Genomic DNA, 20,326 nt, shown 5'->3' on the forward strand with positions numbered 1-20,326 from the left:
CAGTCTTCTTTGCTGCTCCATGTTGGGGGGAGGGGGGGCAGCGTCGGTGCTGGTGATGCCAAATAAACTCATCAGAAAGGCTGGATCCATCCTTGGCAACAACACGGAGTCTTCTGAATCAGTGATGGAGAGGAGGTCGCTCAACAAACTGTTATCCGTTATTGTCAGTCTGTCACATCCTCTCCGTGACCGACTGAGTAGGCAGCGGAGCCCCCCTCCCATTTCGAACGGACTCACTCAGCTCCGGTCACAAGGATTGTTACAGAAACTCTTTCCTACCAAATGCAATCAGAATACAACCGTTCATTCGCTTCAACAGGAGAACACACATCGTAGTTCAAAAGTCTCTGCGTTATTATTTAATATATAATTATTGTGTAGATTGTTAATCTTTATTTTTAGTAAAGTCTGCACAGTGCTAAGTATGTTTTTAAATGTCGCTGCTGTAAAGAAAGAATTCCCCACTCGGGATTAATAGTATTTAATAATAATAATTCTCCACCCCTTTATCACTCTCACCAATCAACCTCTCAGTTCTTAACTCCTCCCCGTCTCCCTGTTTACCCTATCACCTCACCTTCCCCCGGATTCGTACTCCCTCCCTTCCCTCCCAGTCCTGAAGAAGGGTCTCGGTTTGAAACGCCGACTGTTCTCTCCTCTCCATAGTTGCTGCCGGCCCCTCGGATTTTCCTCCAGCATTTCCCGTGTGTTGCTTTGGATTTCCGCATCTGCAGATTTCTCTTGTTTGCTCACATGCGCATGTGCAGAGGTCTGAGGCGGTCCGAACTATCGCGCATGCGCTCAGTAGACGAGCGGCTCACAAGGACTGGCTGCAGGTAGGAGGGTCTCCGGGAGGGATTTAATCTCCGGTGTCTGAAACGCGATTGAAGGGTTATTACTGTGAGCTCCTGCCGCACTGGTCCTGCACCCCAGGACAGCCCCGGTCGGTTCCTTCTTCCTCAGCCCCACGATCCATACCCGGGCCCCGGGGAGCTTTCAGCTGACGAGCGCTGGAGCTGCCGCCATCTCTGCGGCGCATGCGCATCGCTAGATTGTTCGGTGGCTGATAGACAGCTTTCTCGCTCGTGCGGCCTTTTGGGTAAAGAGGCAGCCATGCGCGACTCTGCCAGCGTTGTCCCAGTACAGTCGGAGGAAATGTGAGCGAATGTATCTCTCAAACACTGCCGAGATCCAGCTGTATACATGCAAGGATTAGTAATTCGGAACAAAAATAAATTACCTCGTTAATTTTGGATGAAAAGTCTACCTTCCAATCAATTAAATTGTCAATTAGTGCTATATGGCAAAAAAAATCCTTCCGTCAGATTTAGTTCCCGCTGGGTAAATAACTCCTTTGTCCTCCAGGACAAGTGACTTGTGGCTTTCACATCACAAAACTGCCACACTCCAATGAGAATAACTGCTGCCCTCCCATTCAAGATTGCTGGCATTGACATTAATGGATTCATCACTGTCAATCAGCTGGGGTGGGGATCCGAGTAATTAGAAAATCTCCGGGATTCTATATGTTGTGACAATTGCTCTTTGTAGTGTTGTGGAGCATGGCCAGAACTTGAAATAATCCCAAAGGACAGAGACAAATTGAGCCAAGTCATAGGTTGATTGAACGCAGAAACATCCCCATACAGACAGGAATACAGTCAGAGAATTTGATGGTCAGCCAGGATAACTGATCCGTGCCTTGTTAGAAGATGAGGAGTTCATTTAGAGACAGAAATCCACAGTGTAATTACAGGCCCTTCGGCCCACATTGTTGCACTGAATGTGTAACCTATTTGAAAAACTGCCTATAATTTCCCTACCACATAGCCCTCTATTTTCTAAGCTCCATGTACCTATCTAAAAGTCTCTGAAAAGGTTCTATTGTATCCACCTCTCTGTGTGAAAAACATACCTCTGACATCACCCTTGTACCTACTTCCAAGCACCTCAAAACTATACCCCCTCATGTTAGCCATTTCACTCTTGGGAAAAAGCCTCTTGCTATCCACACGATCAATGCCCCTCATCATCTTATTCACCTCTATCAGGTCACCTCTCATCTTCCTTCACTCCAAAGTTCACTCAACCTATTCACATGAGGCATGCTCTCCAATCCATACAACATCCTTGTAAATCTCCTCTGCCCTCTGTCTATAGTGTCCACGTCCTTCCTGTATTGAGGGGACCAGAACTGAACACAGTACCAAAAGTGAGGTCTAACTAAGGCCTTAAATCTGTAAATCTCCTCTGCCCTCTGTCTGTAGTATCCACGTCCTTCCTGTATTAAGGGACCAGAACTGAACACAGTACCAAAAGTGAGGTCTAACTAAGGCCTTACATCTGTAAATCTCCTCTGCCCTCTGTCTGTAGTATCCACGCCCTTCCTGTATTAAGGGACCAGAACTGAACACAGTACCAAAAGTGAGGTCTAACTAAGGCCTTACATCTGTAAATCTCCTCTGCCCTCTGTCTGTAGTATCCACGTCCTTCCTGTATTGAGGGGACCAGAACTGAACACAGTACGAAAAGTGAGGTCTCACTAAGGCCTTATATCTGTAAAGTTCCCTCTGGCATTTGAACTAGGTCCCATTGTTGATGAAGGCCTTCTTAACAACACTGTCAACCTGTCCAGCAGCTTTGTGTGCACGATTGACACGGACCAAGATCTCGCTGATCCTCCACCCTGCCAAGAGTCCTAACATTAATGTTGTATTCTGTCTTCAAATTTGACCTACTGAAAGGAACCACTGGGTTGAACTCGATCTGTCACTTCTCAGCCCAGTTCTGCATCCTATTGATGTCCGGCTGTAACCTCCAGACTATCCACAACAACCCCAACATTTGTGTCATCGACAAACTTACAAACCCACCCTTCTAGAAACATAGGAAACCTACAGCACAATACAGGCCCTTTGGCCCACTTAGCCCTCTATTTTAGTAAGCTGCATGTACCTATCCAAAAGTCTCTTAAAATACACTATCATATCTGCCTCCACCACCGTTGCCAGCAGCCCATTCCACACACTCACCACTCTCTGAGTAAAAGACTTACCCCTGACATCTCCTCTGTACCTACTCCCCAGCACCTTAGACCTGTGTCCTCTTGTGGCAACCATTTTCGACCTGGGAAAAAGCCTCGGACTATCCACATGATCATGCCTCTCATCATCTTAAACACTACTTCCTCATCAAGGTCATTTGTAAAAATTACAAAGAGGAGGGGTCCCAGAAAAGATCCCTGCTGAACTGCACTGGTCACAGTCCTTCATACAGCATCTACATGCACCCTTTGGCTTCTGTGGGCAAGACAATTCTGGATCCACAAAGCAAGGTCACCTTGGATCCTTGCCTCATTAATTTCTCAATGAGCTTTGCTTGAGGAACCTTATCAAAAGTCTTACTGAAAGCCACGTACTCTACATCCAATGCTCCACCTTCATCACTGTGCTTGGTGGCATCTTCAAAGAATTCAATCTGGTTCGTAAGGCATGACCTGCCCTTAACAAAGCCATGCTGACTATCCCTGATCAGATTATGTCTCTCCAATTGTCTCAAGTCCTGCCTCCCAGGATCTTCTCCAACCACTTGCCCACCACTGAAGCAAGACTCCATAAGACCATACAGGAGCAGAAGTAGGCCATTTGGCCCATCGAGACTGCACCGCCATTTAATCACGGGCTGATCCAATTATTCCAGTCATCCGCATTCCCCTGCTTTCACCCAATACCCTTCGATGCCCTGGCTAATCAAGAAACTGTCTATCTCTGCCTTAAATACACCCAATGACTTGGCCTCCACAGCCGCTCGTGGCAACAAATTCCACAGATTTACAACCCTTAGACTAAAGTAATTTCTCCGCATCTCAGTTCCGAAAGGTCGTCCTTCAATCGTGAAGTTGTGCCCTCTTGTCCTAGACTCCCCTACCATGGGAAATAACTTTTCCATATCTAATCTGTTCAGGCCTTTCAATGTTGAGAGTGTTTCTGTGAGAACTCCCTCATTCTCCTGAACTCCAGGGAATACAGCTCAAGAGCTGCCGGACGTTCCTCATAGATAGATAGATAGATAGATAGATACTTTATTCATCCCCATGGGGAAATTCAACTTTTTTTCCAATGTCCCATACACTTGTTGTAGCAAAAACTCATTACATACAATACTTAACTCAGTAATAATATGATATGCATCTAAATCACTAACTCAAAAAGCATTAATAATAGCTTTAAAAAAAGTTCTTAAGTCCTGGCAGTTGAATTGTAAAGCCTAATGGCATTGGGGAGTATTGACCTCTTCATCCTGTCTGAGGAGCATTGCATCGACAGTAACCTGTCGCTGAAACTGCTTCTCTGTCTCTGGATGGTGCTATGTAGAGGATGTTCAGGGTTTTCCATAATTGACCGTAGCCTACTCAGCGCCCTTCACTCAGCTACCGATGTTAAACTCTCCAGTACTTTGCCCACGACAGAGCCCGCCTTCCTTATCAGCTTATTAAGACGTGAGGCGTCCTTCTTCTTAATGCTTCCTCCCCAACACGCCACCACAAAGAAGAGGGCGCTCTCAACAACTGACCTATAGAACATCTTCAGCATCTCACTGCAGACATTGAATGACGCCAACCTTCTAAGGAAGTACAGTCGACTCTGTGCCTTCCTGCACAAGGCATCTGTGTTGGCAGTCCAGTCTAGCTTCTCGTCCAACTGTACTCCCAGATACTTGTAGGTCTTAACCTGCTCCACACATTCTCCATTAATGATCACTGGCTCCATATGAGGCCTAGATCTCCTAAAGTCCACCACCATCTCCTTGGTCTTGGTGACATTGAGACGCAGGTAGTTTGAGTTGCACCATATCACAAAGTCCTGTATCAGTTTCCTATACTCCTCCTCCTGTCCATTCCTGACACACCCCACTATGGCCGTGTCATCAGCGAACTTCTGCACATGGCAGGACTCCGAGTTATATTGGAAGTCAGATGTGTACAGGGTGAACAGGACCGGAGAGAGTACGGTTCCCTGTGGCGCTCCTGTGCTGCTGACCACTGTGTCAGACCTACAGTCTCCCAACCGCACATACTGAGGTCTATATGCGGTAACTGTTATGAACACAAAAGTCTCAGCAGCAATGGAACGCCTGGAGTCTGGTTTTGCTGTTAACAAAACACAGTTTTATTAGTAACCACGTCATTTAGTAACTCAAACCAGGTAAATCAAGAGTTAACGCTGTTATGCGTATACAGGTGTAAATGTATAAATCCCCGAACTTCTTCAAGCTTAGGTGGTAAATGATACAGTCTTACGATGGTGTGGTAAGGAAATTCAATTTGGTCCACGGGATTGAAGTGAGAGAGAGAGAGAGATGTGTAATCCAAGTAAACAGATGTTGTCAATCCTCCTCCATGTCCTCCAAATCTTCTAAGTTAGCCAAATGTGACCAGCTTAAGAGCGCCATCTCCAAGTGATAATCTACCAACCCAAGCAGGGGTTAGACACACCGGTAGATTCCACAGGGTTGCCCTCAAACGCATTAATAGTCATGGGTCAATTCCTCTTAATCGATCCTCAGCCCCACCCTTGTGGGCACTGAAAAGTTCAGTGGCAATTCCGCCACCAGCCTTTGTGCATCTGCGTGTCCCACGAAAGAGACAGTGATGCTTGTTTAAATGCTGGTGTGCTGAACAGCAGCTGTCCATCATGTAGCGTTCTCATTCTTTCTCTCTCTCTCTCCCTCTCCCCCCTTCTCCCTCTCCCTCTCTCCCTCTCCTCCTCCCTCTCTCGCTCCCTCTCTCTCTCCCCCTCCCTCCCCCTCTCTCCTCCTCCTTCCCCCTCTCTCCTCCCTCTACTTGTGCTGTACGTCTCTTTCTCTCTTACAGGCATGATTCTTAAAGGCACAGTCCATAATGAATAAAACTTAAGATTTCATTGCAGTAACCATTTCATACCTGGAATCATTCTCGTGAATCTTCTCTGAGCCATCACGAATGTCAATATATCCTTTCCAAAATGAGGAGCCCAATCCTGTACACAATACTCCAAGTGTGGTCTCCCGAGTGCCTTATAAAGCCACAACATCACATCACTGCACTTATATTCTATACCTCTAGAATTTTGCCTTATTCACAACCGGCTCAACCTGGAGGTTCACCTTTAGTGTATCTAGCACAAGGACTCCCAAGTCTCTTTGCATTTCTGCATTTTGAATTCTCTCCCCATCTAAATCATAGTCTGCCCATTTATTTCTTCCACCAAATTGCATCACCACACACTTTCCAACATTGTATTTCATTTACCACTTCTTTGCTATTCCCCTAAACTATCTAAGTCTCTTTGCAGGCTCTCTGTTTCCTCAACACTACCCGCTCCTCCACCTGTCTTTTTATTATCGGCAAATTTAGCCATAAATCCTTTAATACCATAGTCAAAATCATTGACATGTATCGTAAAAAGCAGTGGTCCCAACTCTGACCCCTGAGGAACTCCACTTTTAACAGGAAGCCAGCCAGAATAGGATCCTTTATTCCCACTCTCTGTTTTCTGCCGACCAGCCAATGCTCCACCCACTTTAATAACTTCCCTGTCATACCATGGGCTTTTATCTTGCTAAGCAGCCTCATGTGCAGCACATTGTCAAAGGCCTTCTGAACATCCAAGTACAACACGTCTACTGCATCTCCTTTGTCTACCCTGCTTGTAATTTCCTCAAAGAATTGCAGTAGGTTTGTCAGGCAGGATTTTCCTTTCAGGAAACCATGCTGGCTTTGGCCGATCTTGTCATGTGCCTCCAGGTACTCCATAATCTTATCTCTAACAATCGATTCCATCAACTGCCAGCCATTGATGTCATGCTAGCAGGTCTATAGTTCCCTTTCTGTTGCCTCTGACCCTTCTTAAATAGCGGAGTAACATTTGTTATTTTCCAGTCATCTGGTACAATGCCAGAATTTATCAATTCTTGAAAGATCATTGTTAATGCCTCCGCAATCTCTCCAGCTATTTTCATCAGAACCCGAGGGTGCATTCCATCAGGTCCTGGAAATTTATCCACCCTCAGACCATTAAACTTCCAGAGCACCTTCTGAGTCGTAATTGTCACTGCACAAACTTCACTTCCCTGATAGTCTTGAATGTCTGGTACGCATTCAGTTCCTCTTACTTCTCAGCAACTCTCATTACAGTAACTCCAGCGATATTTTATATTGGTCCTATATCTACCCTCGACTTTCTTTTACCCTTTATATACTTAAAAAATGCTTTCCATATCTTCTTTGATATTAGTCACCAGCTTCCTCTCATAATTCATCTTTTCCTTCTGAATGACCTTCTGTTTTCTTCTGCAAGTTTTTAAAAGCTTCCCTATCTTCTATCTTCCTACTAGCTCGAGCTTCCTTGTATGTCCTCTTTTGCTTTTACTTTGGGTCTGACTTCACTTGTCAGCCACAGTAGTGTCCTTCTTCCCTTTGAAAGTTTCTTCTTATTTGGAATACATCTGTCTTGCATTTCCCTCGTTATTTGCAGAAAATCCACCCATTTCTGCTGTGCTGTCCTTCCTGCAAATGTCCCTTTTCAGTCAACTGCAGCCAGTTCCCCTCTCATCCATTTTTATTTCCTTTATTCCACTGAAGTACTGACACATTGGATTTTATTTTTTCCCTCTCAAATTTCAACGTGAATTTGATCATATTGTGATCACTGTTCCCTAAGGGTTCCTTAACCTTAAGCTGCCTTATCACCTCCAGATCATTGTACATGACCCAGTCCAGCACAGCCGATCCCCTAGTGGGCTCAACAACCAGCTGTTCTTCAAAGCAACCCCTCAGACATTCTACAAATTCTTTCTCTTGAGGTCCTCCTAATTCAGTTTCATGTTAAAATCGCCAATGATTATCATGACATTGCCTTTCTGTCAGGCCTTTTCTATCGCCTGTAATCCACATCCCGACGACTGTTTGGACAACTGCCATTAGGGTCCTTTTACCCTTGCCATTTAACTCAACCCATAGAGACTCATGACCCTATCATGTGGAGAAGATGGTGAGGAAAGTTTTTGGTCTGCTGGCCTTTATAAATCAGAGCATTGAGTACAGGAATTGGGATGTAATGTCAAAACTGTACAAGGCATTGGTGAGGTCGAATTTGGAGTATTGTGTACAGTTCTGCTCACCGAATTATAGGAAAGATATCAACAAAATATAGAGAGTACAGAGAAGATTTACTAGAATGTTACCTGGGTTTCATCACGTAAGTTACAGGGAAATGCTGAACAAGTTAGGTCTTTATTCTTTGGAGCGTAGAAGGTTGAGGGGGAACATGATAGAGGTATTTAGAATAATGAGGGGGATAGATCGAGTTGACGTGGATAGACTTTTTCCATTGAGAGTAGGGGAGATTCAAACAAGAAGACATGAGTTGAGAGTTCGGGGGCAAAAGTTTAAGGGTAACACGAGGGGGAATGTCATTACTCAGAGAGTGGTAGCTGTGTGAAATGAGCTTCCAGTAGAAGTGGTAGAGGCAGGTTTGGTATTGTCACTTAAAGTAAAATTGGATAGGTACATGGACAGGAAAGGAATGGAGGGTTATGGGCTGAGTGCGGGCCAGTGGGACTAGGTGAGTGTAAGTGTCCGCATGGACTAGAAGGGCCGAGATGGCCTGTTTCCATGCTGTAATTGTTATATGGTTAGACGGTTACACCTTACAATCCTATGTCATCTCTTTCCAATGATTTAATATTATTTTTATCCATAGAGCCACACCACCCTCTCTGCCCAGTAACCTATCACTCTGATACACCGTATATCCTTGGACGTTCAACTCCCAATGGCAGCCACCTTTTATCCAAGTTTCAGAGATTGTCCAAGTTGCCAATCTGCAGCTGAATTTCAAAATCGTCCATTTTAATCCTTATGCTCTGTACATTCAAATAACACTCTCAGCCCAGGATTTGTTGCTTTCTGTTTTAACTGCCCCACATCTCTATTGTTCCTCATGCCACTGGCTTTGATTAAGCCTCATCTCCTGACCATTCTTTCTACAATCTCTGTTGTACGCTATCTTCGATTTATTTCTGTTTCCCTTTTCCTCAGCCCCATCACTCCGATTCCCATCCCCACGCCAAATCAGTTTAAACCCTCCCTAACAGCTCTATTAAATGTGCCGGCTAGGATATTGGACCCCTTCGGGTTCAGGTGTAACCCGTCCTCTTTGTACAGGTCGTACCTCCCCCATAAGAGGCCCCAGTGATCCAGGAATCTTAAGCCCTGCCCCTTACACCAGTCTCTCAGCCACACATTAATACCCCTGATCATGCTATTCTTGCTCTCGCTAGCACGTGGCACAGGCAGCAATCCCGAGGTTACTACCCTAGAGGTCCTGCCTTTCAGCTTCCTACCTAACTCCCTGAATTCTCTCCTCACGCCCTCCTCCTTTTTTCTACCTGTGTCATTTATACCAACGTGTACCGAGACTTCTGGTTGGTCACCCTCTCCCTTCAGAATACTCTGCACCCGATCAGAGAGATCCCGTACCCTGGCACCTGCGAGGCAACACACCACGCGTGTAACTCTGTCAGGCTTGCAGAGCCTCCTGTTTGTTCCCCTCACTATTGAATCCTATGACTACCGCATTCCTCAATTTCCTCTTTCCCTTCTACACCACGGAACCAGGCTCAGTGCCAGAGACCCGATCGTCATGGTCGTCCTCTGTCAGGTCATCCCCTCAACCACATCCAAAGCGAGGTAATGATTACTGAGGGAGATGGCCACTGGGGCACTCTCCACTCACTGGTCTATAATTTCTGGGTTCCCTCTACTCCATTCCCTTAACAAGGGAACAATGTCTTCCAATCCTCTGGTACATCTCCCTTCCTGAGTGGTAATACAAAGGTCATCGCCAGAGGCTCAGCAATCTCCTACCTCGCTTCCCACAGTAGCCCGGGGTATATCTCAGGTTGAGTTGCTCCAGCTTGAGTTGATCTGGGTAAAATTGTGATGCCACAGCTCACATTGACAGGAGATCTTACAGAAACATGTAAAATTATGAAAGGGGTAGATAAGCCAGAGGCAGGGAAGTTGCTTCCACTGGTAGGTGAGGCTGGTACGAGAGGACATTGCCTCAAGATTGGGGGATGTGGGATGGAGATGAGGAGGAACTGTTTTTCCCTGAGAGTGTTGAGTCTGTGGATTTCTCTGCCTAATGAAGCAGTGGAGGCAACCTCAGTAAATGTATTTGAGACAACGTTTTATAGATTTTTGCATAGTAGGGGAATTAAGGGTTATGGCGAAATGGCAGGTCGATGGAGATGAGTCCATGGCCAGATCTGCCATAATCTAATTAAATGTCGGAGCAGGCTGGACCGGCTGTGTTTTCACCACAGACTAAAATCCCACCTGAAATATTCTCCTTCACCCATTGATGTATTTTGCATTGTTGTTCATCCTAGGAGATAAAGATGTACCTCATTCCAGTTGGAATTGTATCTGTGTCTGAAATGAAGTTTTCTATTGTAACTCCGTGTTATCCACAGGAACCGGGTGCTGAGAACACACCAGCATTTGTTCACTGGAGATCAGTTCTTCAACTACATTGATTGTACAAGGGATTCAAACGTCTGACTCTCTGAATAGCCAGATGATTGATCGCAGTGGGATATCATTCTCCTTCTCTCAGTGTGGGAAGGGATTCACTCACAGCCTACCCACAGACACGCCAGTGAGTTCACCGTGGGGAGAGACCATCCACCTGCTCTGTTTGAGGGAGGGGAACTACTCAGTCATCCAGCCTGAAGATACATCAGCAAGTTCACACCACAGTGAGATGCTCCGCCTGTTCTGACTGCGGGAAGCAATTCATTCTGTCATCGATGCTGAAGATATATCCAAAAATTCACCAGTGAGGAGACGTTTCTCAGAGTGTGGGAAGGCACTGACACAATCAACCACACTACAGAGACACCAGCAAGTTCACACGGTGCCATGGCCTTTCCCCACCTCTGAATGTCGAAACGGATTCATTTAGTCATCTCAACTGAACAAACGTCACCAGTTCACACTGAGAAGATGCCGTTCACCTCCTCAGACTGTGGGAAGAAGTTCACTTCGTCATCTCAACTGAAGGTACACAGGCGAGTTCACACTGGGGAGAGGCCGTTCACCTGCTTTGAATGTGGGAAGCGATTCACTCGGTCATCTCACCTACTGAGACACCAGCTGGTTCACACTGGGGAGAAACCGTTCATCTGCTCAGAATGTGGGAAGGGATTCACTCGGTCATCTCAACTACAGGAACACCAGCTGGTTCACACTGGGGAGAAACCATTCAGCTGCTCAGAATGTGGGAAGGGATTCACTCGGTCATCTGACCTGAAGGTACATCAGCGAGTTCATACTGGGGTGAGTCCGTTCACCTGCTCTGAATGTGGGAAAGGATTCACTCACTCATCCAAACTACAGAGACACTTGCTGGTTCACACTGGGGAGAGGCCATTCACCTGCTCTGAATGTGGGAAGGGATTCACTCAGTCATCCAAACTACAGACACACTGGCTGGTTCACACCGGGGAGAAACCGTTTGCCTGCTCCGTATGTGAGAAAGGATTCACACGTTCATCTCAACTGAAGGAACATCAGCGAATTCACACTGGGGAGAAACCGTTCACTTGCTCAGACTGTGGGAAGGAGTTCGCTCGTGCAGCTCAGCTGAGCGTACATCAACGATTTCACACTGGGGAGAAACCATTCAGCTGCTCTGAATGTGGGAAGAGATTCACTGTGTCATCTGACATGAAAATACATCAGCGAGTTCATACTGGGGAGAGGCCGTTCACCTGCTCGGACTGTGGGAAGCGATTCATTCGGTCATCTGAACTGAACACACATCAGTGCTTTCACACTGGGGAGAAACCATTCATTTGCTCAGACTGTGGGAAAAGATTCACTCTGTCATTTCGTCTACTGAGGCACCAGTTAGTTCACACTGGGGAGAAACCGTTCATCTGCTCAGACTGTGGAAAGGAGTTCGCTCGATCATCTGGCTTGAAAGTGCATCAGCGAGTTCACACTGGGGAGAGGCCGTTCACCTGCTCAGACTGTGGGAAGGAGTTTGCTGGGTCATCGGACTTGAAAATACATCTGCGAGTTCACATTGGGGACAGGCCGTTCACCTGCTCTGTGTGTGGGAAGGGATTCACTCACTCATCCACCCTACAGAGACACCAGCTGGTTCACACTGGGGAGAGGCCGTTCACCTGCTCTGAATGTGGGAAGGGATTCACTCAGTCATCCAACCTTTTGTCACACCAGCGAATCCACACTGGGGAGAGGCCGTTCACCTGCTCAGATTGTGGGAAGGCATTTGCTCACTCATCCACCCTTTTGACACATCAGCGAATCCACACTGGGGAGAGGCCATTCACCTGCCCTGAATGTGGGAAGGGATTCACTCGGTCATCCAAGCTGCAGAGACACCAGTTAGTTCATACCGAGGAGAAACCATTCACTTTCTCAGATTGTGGGAAGGGATTCACTTGGTCATCTGACTTGAAGCTGCATCAGCGAGTTCACACTGGGGACAGACCGTCAGACCATAAGATATAAGACCAGAATGAGGCTGTTTACCCCATCGAGTCTGTTCTGTCATTTTATCGTGGCTGATCCAAATTCCCTCTCTGCTCCAATCACCTGTCTTGTCCCCGTATCCCTTCATGCCCGGGTCAATCAAGATTCTATCCACCTCTGCCCTAAATGTACATAAAGAATTGGCCTCCACAGCTGCCTGTGGCACGGAATTCCGCAGATTCACCACTCTCTGTCTGTTCTCTGTCATCTCCGTTCTGAAAGGACACCCCTCTATTCTGATGCTCTGTTCCCTGGTCGTAGACTCTTCCACCACAGGAAGCATCCTTTCCACATCCACTCTATCAAGCCCTTCCACAGTTTGATAAGTTTCAATGAGATCAGCTCTAATCCCTCTGCTGATACAGGCTCAGGCCCATTAAACACTCCTCATATGACAATCCATTCAATCCTGGAATCTGTTTTGTGAACATACTTTGAACCTTCTCCAGCTTCAGCACATCCTTTCTAAGATAAGCGGCCCAAACCTGTATTCCAAGTGAGGCCTCACCAGTGATTACCAACTTCCCAAATTACATCTTTGCTTATATATTGTAGATCTCTGGAAATGAATGCTAACGTTGCATTTGCCTTCCAGACCACAGACTCATTAGCTGTTAGGGAATCCTGAACATGGACTCCCCGTGTCCCTTTGCACCTCAGTTGTTTGGTATTTTCTGCCCAATTCGAAGAAGTTAACACTTTCATTTCTTCTACCAAAATGCATGAACATACACTTCCCAGCACTGTATTCCATCTGCTGTTTTTTTCCCATTCTCTAAATCTATCTCAGTCCTTCTGTACCCTCTCTACCGAAAACTACCTGCCCCTCCTCATGTCTTCATATCGTCTGCAAACCTTGTAACAAAGCCAGCAATTCCGTCTTCCAAACTATTGGAATATAACACAAATCACCAGTCCGAACACAGAGCCCTGAGGAACGCCACTAGTAACTGGCAGCCAACCAGAGATGGCTCCCTTTATCCCCAGTCTTTGCCTCCTACCATTCAGCTTGTCATGGTCCGGTCTGTGACGTCTGCGTTCCAGTTCACGGTCCGGTCCGTGGACTCTGGACTCCGGGTCTTCTGGCTGTCCATTGTTTCATTTGGGCTTAATCACAGGCACCTGATTCTCAAATTGGGGCTGGAATATAAGTGGCCCTGGGTTCAAGTGTGGTTGCTGGTTCATCTTGTCAGTATCCTGTTCTCTCCTCTGTGGGGTTCGTCTTGACAGTATGCTCTCCTTGCCTCCGTTGGGTAAGACAGGCCTGAGGCTGGACTGTTCCCTTCCCTTCCCCTTCTATCAGCAACCCACGCCTGAAGCCTTGCCTGCAACCTCACCTGCGTCCTCCCCTGTTATCACTGTCAAGTTTAACCGCTGGAGTGAGACTGGAGCCTTGCCCCACCAACAGAAGAAACTATCTATCTAGGAGCTTGGAACTGTCTCCGTGTTTAGTGTCCGTGTATGAGTCCCGGCCGTACGTCCTGTCCCCAAGGAGGGGTCCTGACTCTATGTAAAGCCCCGGCCCTACGTCCTGTCCCCAAGGAGGGGTCCTGACTCTATGTAAAGCCCCGGCCCTACGTCCTGTCCCCAAGGAGGGGTCCTGGCTCTATGTAAAGCCCCAGCCCTACATCCTATCTCCAAGGAGGGGTCCTGACTCTATGTAAAGCCCCGGCCCTACGTCCTGTCTCCAAGGAGGGGTCCTGGCTCTGTGTTCTGTGTTCCCATGCTCGAGTCCAAGGCTCAGTAGGAAGACTGTTTGCCGCTACTCGAGTGGACTGTCATTGTTTGTTGCTCCGTGTCCAAGTCCAGTCCAAGTCTCAGGCTTCGAGTCAAGTCCAGTCCAGGTCAAAGTCTCCGAGGAGGTTTCCAGTCCATGTTCAAGGCTCCAAGGAGGGTCCCAGTCCTGTTACCTTGCCACGTCCAGTCCTCGTCTGGATCCGGAGTCCGAGCCCGAGTCAAGACCCAGGTTCCAGGTCCCCGTCCAGTCTCTGGCTCGGAATCCTTGTCCAGGTTCCTAGTTCCCAGTTCTTAGTTCCTCATCTAGGTCTCACCTTCCTACTCTAGTCCTAGCCCATGCCCTGTCACCTAGTCTTGTCCAGGGCCTGTGTCATGTCCAGTGTCGTTTCTTCCCCACTTCTTTCCTGATACACCTAGTCCTCTCCCTAGTACTTCAGTGTCTGTGTCTTGCATTTGGGTTCATTCCCAACGCCCACCTTATGGCACAGCCACTGTTTAATCCATGCTAGAGTCTCCACTGTAATACCGTGGGTTTATTCAGCAGCCTGGTGTGTTGCACCTTGTCAAAGGCCTTCTGAAAATCCAAGTATACAACATCTATTTCTTCATTCGGGTTGCTTTTCCAGCAGGAGTTTCACTTGAGGAAACAAATTCTCCTTTGTCGATCCTGCTTGTTGCTTCTTCCAAGAATGCCAACAGATTTGTCAGGCAAGATTTCCCCTTGAGGAAACTTTGCTGACGTTAGAGAAATAGAAGGCTCGAAGACAAATAGAGGGCTATGGGTAACCCTAGGTCATTTCTGAGGTAAGGGCAATTCGGCACAGCCTGTATTGTGCTGTAGGTTTTCTATGTTTCTATGGCATATGGTCTTCAGTCGAAGATTAAAGGCAGAGCCTTGCAGCAGTTTTTTTCCGTTGGACCTTTGAGCAGCGGCCAGTCAGCATTTGGGTTTGCTCAGCAAGAACTGAAAGTTGGGCAGGAGCGAGTGGAGCGGTCAGTGTCAGAGTGAATGGAGTCCGAGTGGAGATTCTGAGGCTTTAGCTGTCAGTGATGGGAGCCTTCAGTCAGAGAAGGTATAATTAAGCTGAAGGTAGAGATTTTTTGCCCCCTTCTTTTCAGTTGCTCAGTGAGAACAGTAGAGATTACAGACGGGGTAGTGGAAAGCTTCTCTTGTGGGATGTGGGAAACCAGGGACACCTCCAGTGTCCCTGATCACTACACCTTCGAGAAGTGGATCCGGCTGCAGCTTCTAACAACCTGCATTAAGAGGCTGGAACTGGATGAACACCCGATCATTCTGGAGGCTTCAGGGGTGATAGATGGGATGTTTAGAGAGGTGGTTACACCCAAAGTGCAGGACACAGGAAACTGGGTGACAGCCAGGGAAAGGAAAGGGGTGAAACAGCCATACAGAGTACCCCTGTGGTCATCCCCTCAACAACTGGGGTATCGTTCTGGATACTGTTGCGGGGTGTGGGGGTGATCCAGCCAGGGAAAGGAAAGGGGTGAAACAGCCATACAGAGTACCCCTGTGGTCATCCCCTCAACAACTGGGGTATCGTTCTGGATACTGTTGCGGGGTTTGGGGGTGATCCAGCCAGGGAAAGTCACAGCCACTGGGTCTCTGTCTCTGTGACTCAGAAGGGAAGAGGGGAGAAGAGTCGAGCTGTGTGATAGGTGATGCATCCATTAAGGAAACGGACTGGATTCTGTGGGGGAGAACGAGATTTCAGGATGGTCCTGTGTGCTGTGGGTCCGGGACATCTCTGGTCGAGTGTTCAGCATTCTTAAGGAAAGGGAATAGTGAACGTCGTGGTTCACGAGGGTACCAATGATATGGACAGGTGGAGTATTGAGGTTCAACAAAAGGGGTTCAGGGAGTGTGGTGCTAAGTTCAAGGGTTGTAATCTTAGGATTGCCACTTTGCCACGTGCCAGAAACAGGAAGGCTCAGGAATCGGTGCAGGAGGGAAGGTATAAGATTTTCAGATTATTTGAGCCAGCGAGGATTGCGGTGTTGCGTTGGGGGAGAGGGTGGCATCGTTGATGGAGGGTGGAGCAGGCAGGTCTCTCTCTCACACAAACATATGCAGTGTGGGTATGGAGCGTAAGGAAGAGCGGGTTGAGTGGGAGAAGAGTGAGAAGGGGAATGAGGAGGATGAGGTTAGGGCTCCTTCTCAAAGACCCAGACTCACCCACCCCGCCTCCTCTGGAATTGGTCCCATTACCTACCCCAGGCTGGGGGTGAGCATTGAGTTGCCTTGTCAACCAGAAAATGAATGGTTCAACAACATCTGGTTAACACACTTTGATAATAGATTTACGTTGAACTTGATTATTGAAATGTATTGTTTGTAAAACATGAACTGATGAGAAATGGTCTCAGTGAAGGTCCGAGAGTGGAAAATGAATCGGTGTTCAGCCCCACTGCTCCGTGCCGGACAAGAACCCCTATCGGAGTCTGTCCCATCTGTCTGTGCTTGAGATATCTCCCTCTAATGTTTCCTCTTTCTGTACCTGTCCCAGTGTCTTTTATTTCCCTTTCTCCTGTCTTCTCCCCATAACCTTTGATATCCTTAATAATCAAGCACTGATTAACTTATGTTTTAAATAAAACCTGTGAAGAGCAAACCAAGCTGAAATGGGGTCGAGAGTTGACCCCCCTGTGAACTATGCTGCTAATGAGAGAGAGAGAGCGAAAAGAGGGGGGGGTGGTGGAGGAGCCCGGCACAGATGAGAGGCAGAGAGACATGATTTAATATTATGGCTCCTTGGCTGATTGTTTACCTTTGCTCCAAGGACACTTTTGCCTGCTTGTAAGATTCTTGCACAGTCAGCAAGGCGGAGCCGGTTTGATGGACAGCCGGTGTCCAGCAAGTGATGATAAAAAGCAGCTCTGCTGAGACACAGGCAGACACACCACGGGACACTGAAAGAGTGTTGTGCACCCATGTGAAGGTGGGGGTTTGGAGGATCGATCAGGGGCTCACAGTGTGTGAAAGGTGCGACCGGTGGGGGCTTGTTTGTGTGTCCACCCTTGCCTGGGTGACAGGCCCACCACTGAAGAACGGTCGTACATGGTCATAGTCGATGAGCACAACAGGACAGGAAGCCAACGGACAGTTCGATGGTAACCTCTCTCTCTCTCTCTCTTTCCCTCCCTCCCTCTCTCTCTCCCTCCCCCTCTCTCTCTCTCTCTCCCTCCCTCCCTCTCTCTCTCTCCCTCCCTCCACCTAAACTGAACTCTTCACCATCGTAAGACTATCCATTTACCCCTAGACTTTGAAAGAGCTTGGTTTTGATTCCTATTTCCACACTTCTGTACATATCATTGCTAACCTGTTTCACATATTTGCATTTTTATAGGACTGTATTGCTTAGTTTACTAATAAACACTATTAGCTACAGTAATACCAGACTCCAAAGTGTGTTTCATTTCTGCTGGTTCGGTAACCCGGTCACGGGTTACGTGACAAACCGATGACTTGGCCTCCGAGCCGGCCATGACAATGAATTTCACAGGATCACTACCTGCAAATCATTGTGGGCAGGTGTTTTCAGGGAAATGCACGGCAGAAATGTCGCAAATGTTCAGGGAACACTGGCATGGCGTTCTGCACAGGTATGTTCCATTGAGGCAAGGAGCACACGGTGGGGTAGATGAACCATAGTGTACAAAGGATGTAGAAAATCTAGTTGAGAAGAACAGAAAAGCTTATGAAAGCTCCAATAAACTGAGTACAGATGGATTTCTAGAGAATTACAAGGTTACCTGGAAGGAGTGTAAGTGTGAATTAGGAGAGCCAGAAGGGGCCATGAGAAGCCCTTGATGAGCAGGATTGAGGAAAACACCAAGGCATTCTCCAAGTATGTGAAGAGCAAGAGGATGAGCAATGTGATCGTAGGACCAAGAGAGTGCGATACCTGAGTTAGATCAGGTAGCGTTGGTACTTAATGAATAGTTTGCTTCAGTATTCACCAGGGAAGGGGACCTTCACAATTGTGGGGATGACTTACAGCGGATTGAAATGCTTGAGCATATAGACATTAAGAAGGAGGACGTGCTGGAGCACTGGAAAGATATTAAATTAGACCAGTCACTGGGGCCAGGTGAGATCTACCCCAGGCTACTGTGGGAAGAGAGGGAGAAAACTGCAGAGCCTCTGGCGATGATCTTTGCATTATCAACCAGGACGGGAGAAGTACCAGAGGACTGCAAGTTAGCAAATTCTGTCTTCAAATTTGACCAACCAAATATTAATGGTGACTCTCTTGGCAGTGTCGAGGATCTGTGTCCAATAGGAGCTCAAAGCTGCTCCGCAGGTTGACCGTGTTGTTAGAAAGGCGTATAGTGTGTTGGACTTCATCAACTGTGGGATTGAATTCAGGAGCCATGAGGCAATGTTACAGGTATATAAAACCTTAGTTCCACACCACTTGGAGCACTCTGTTCATTTCTGGTCGCCTCACTACAGGAAGGATGTGGATACTATAGAGAGAGTGCAGAGCAGCGTTACAAAGATCTTGCCTGCATTTGGAGAGCATGTCTTATGAGAATAGATTGAGTGAACTTGGCCTTTCCTTCTTGGAGTGACGGAGGACGAGAGGTGACCTGACAGAGGTGTATAAGATGATGAGGGGTTTGATAGTGTGGATAGCCAGAGGCTTTTTCCCAGTGTTGAAATGGGTAACACGAGGGGGCATCGTTTTAAGGTGCTTGGAAATAGGTACAAGGGGAGATGTCAGAGGTACGTTTTACACACAGAAGGGAGCATGGGACGCATTTCCAGTGAAGGTGGTAGAGGCGGATACAACAGGGTCTGTTAAGAGACACTTATATAGGTACCGTACACGGAGCTTAAAAATAGAGGGCTGTACGGTAGGGAAATTCTGAATTAGGATCCATGGTCGACACAACATTGTGGGCAGAAGCGCCTGTAATGTGCTGTGGATTACTATGTTCTATGGTCACTCTCCGCTGCTATCAGATTTTTCTTCTCCAGCCCTTGACCTTTCCCACCCGCCTGGCTTCAACTATCACATTCTAGCTAATCCCTTTCCCCTCTGATTATACTGCACACCTTTTGATTCTGGCGTTTCCCCCGTCCTTCCCAGTGCTGAAGAAGGGACTCGTCCCGAACCGCCGGCAGTTTATTCTTTTGCACAGATGCTGCCTGAGCTGCTGAGTTCCTTCAGCGTTTTGAGTGAGTGGCTTTGGATTTCCAACATTCACAGACTCTCCCGTGTTCGCTCCAGGATTCGCCGTGACCAGGAGATCACACCGGCAAGCGTAAGGGTCGAAACCTTCCCGAAAATCACGCCTGCGCTCGGTAAACGAAAGGCTCATTGACCTGGCAGCATGTCGGAGCAGCGCTACGGGCGGAGATTTCCCGCGACTGAGGGACAATTACTGTGAGATGCCGACACACCATGGATCCGCATCCCGGGACAGTCCGGGTCCTTCCCCTCTCTCTCGGCCCCACGATCCGGATGAATGAATTCACTTTATTTCTGACATCCTTCTCATACATGAGGAGTAAAATTCTTTTTGTTAAAGTAATAATAATAAATGAAATAAAAATAATAGTAATGAACAAATAAACCAATTACACTATGCTTATATTGAATAGATTTTAAAAACGTGCAAAAACAGAAATACATTATATTAAAAATGTGAGGTAGTATCCAAGGGTACAATGTCCATTCAGGAATCGGATGGCAGAGGGGAAGAAGCTGTTCCTGAATCGCTGAGTGTGTGTCTTCAGGCTCCTGTACCTCCTCCCTGATAGTAACAGTAAGAAAAGGACATGCCCTGGGTGCTGGATGTACCCAGAAGAAGCCAGAATAAAAATATGGGGAGGGGAAAGAGGCTAGCTGGAAGGTGGCAGGTGGGTGGGAAAGAAGAAATAATCTGGTAGGTGAAGAGAGTGCACCAGAGGGGAGAGAGGAGGAGGAGGGGACCCGGCGGATGTAATAGACAGGT

The 20,326-nt window shown here is 47.3% G+C and overlaps 1 protein-coding gene across 2 annotated transcripts; it reads left to right on the forward strand.

Annotated features, from left to right (window-relative positions):
- Nucleotides 1–633: 633 nt before the first annotated feature.
- Nucleotides 634–19,924, forward strand: LOC140720289 (uncharacterized). 2 transcript variants are annotated; one of them, XR_012097155.1, is made up of 2 exons: nucleotides 634–836; nucleotides 19,600–19,924. XR_012097155.1 is itself a non-coding variant. In XM_073035154.1 (2 exons), the coding sequence occupies exon 2, from the start codon at nucleotides 10,988–10,990 to the stop codon at nucleotides 12,584–12,586; it is 1,599 nt and encodes a 532-aa protein (XP_072891255.1). In that variant the 5' UTR covers nucleotides 634–836; nucleotides 10,519–10,987; the 3' UTR covers nucleotides 12,587–14,781. The 2 variants fall into 2 exon arrangements, 1 of the variants encoding a protein (XP_072891255.1); XM_073035154.1 differs by lacking the exon at nucleotides 19,600–19,924 and adding an exon at nucleotides 10,519–14,781.
- Nucleotides 19,925–20,326: the final 402 nt, after the last annotated feature.

The sequence above is a fragment of the Hemitrygon akajei genome, unplaced genomic scaffold (genome assembly GCF_048418815.1).
Source record: "Hemitrygon akajei unplaced genomic scaffold, sHemAka1.3 Scf000039, whole genome shotgun sequence".
Lineage (NCBI taxonomy): Eukaryota > Metazoa > Chordata > Chondrichthyes > Myliobatiformes > Dasyatidae > Hemitrygon > Hemitrygon akajei.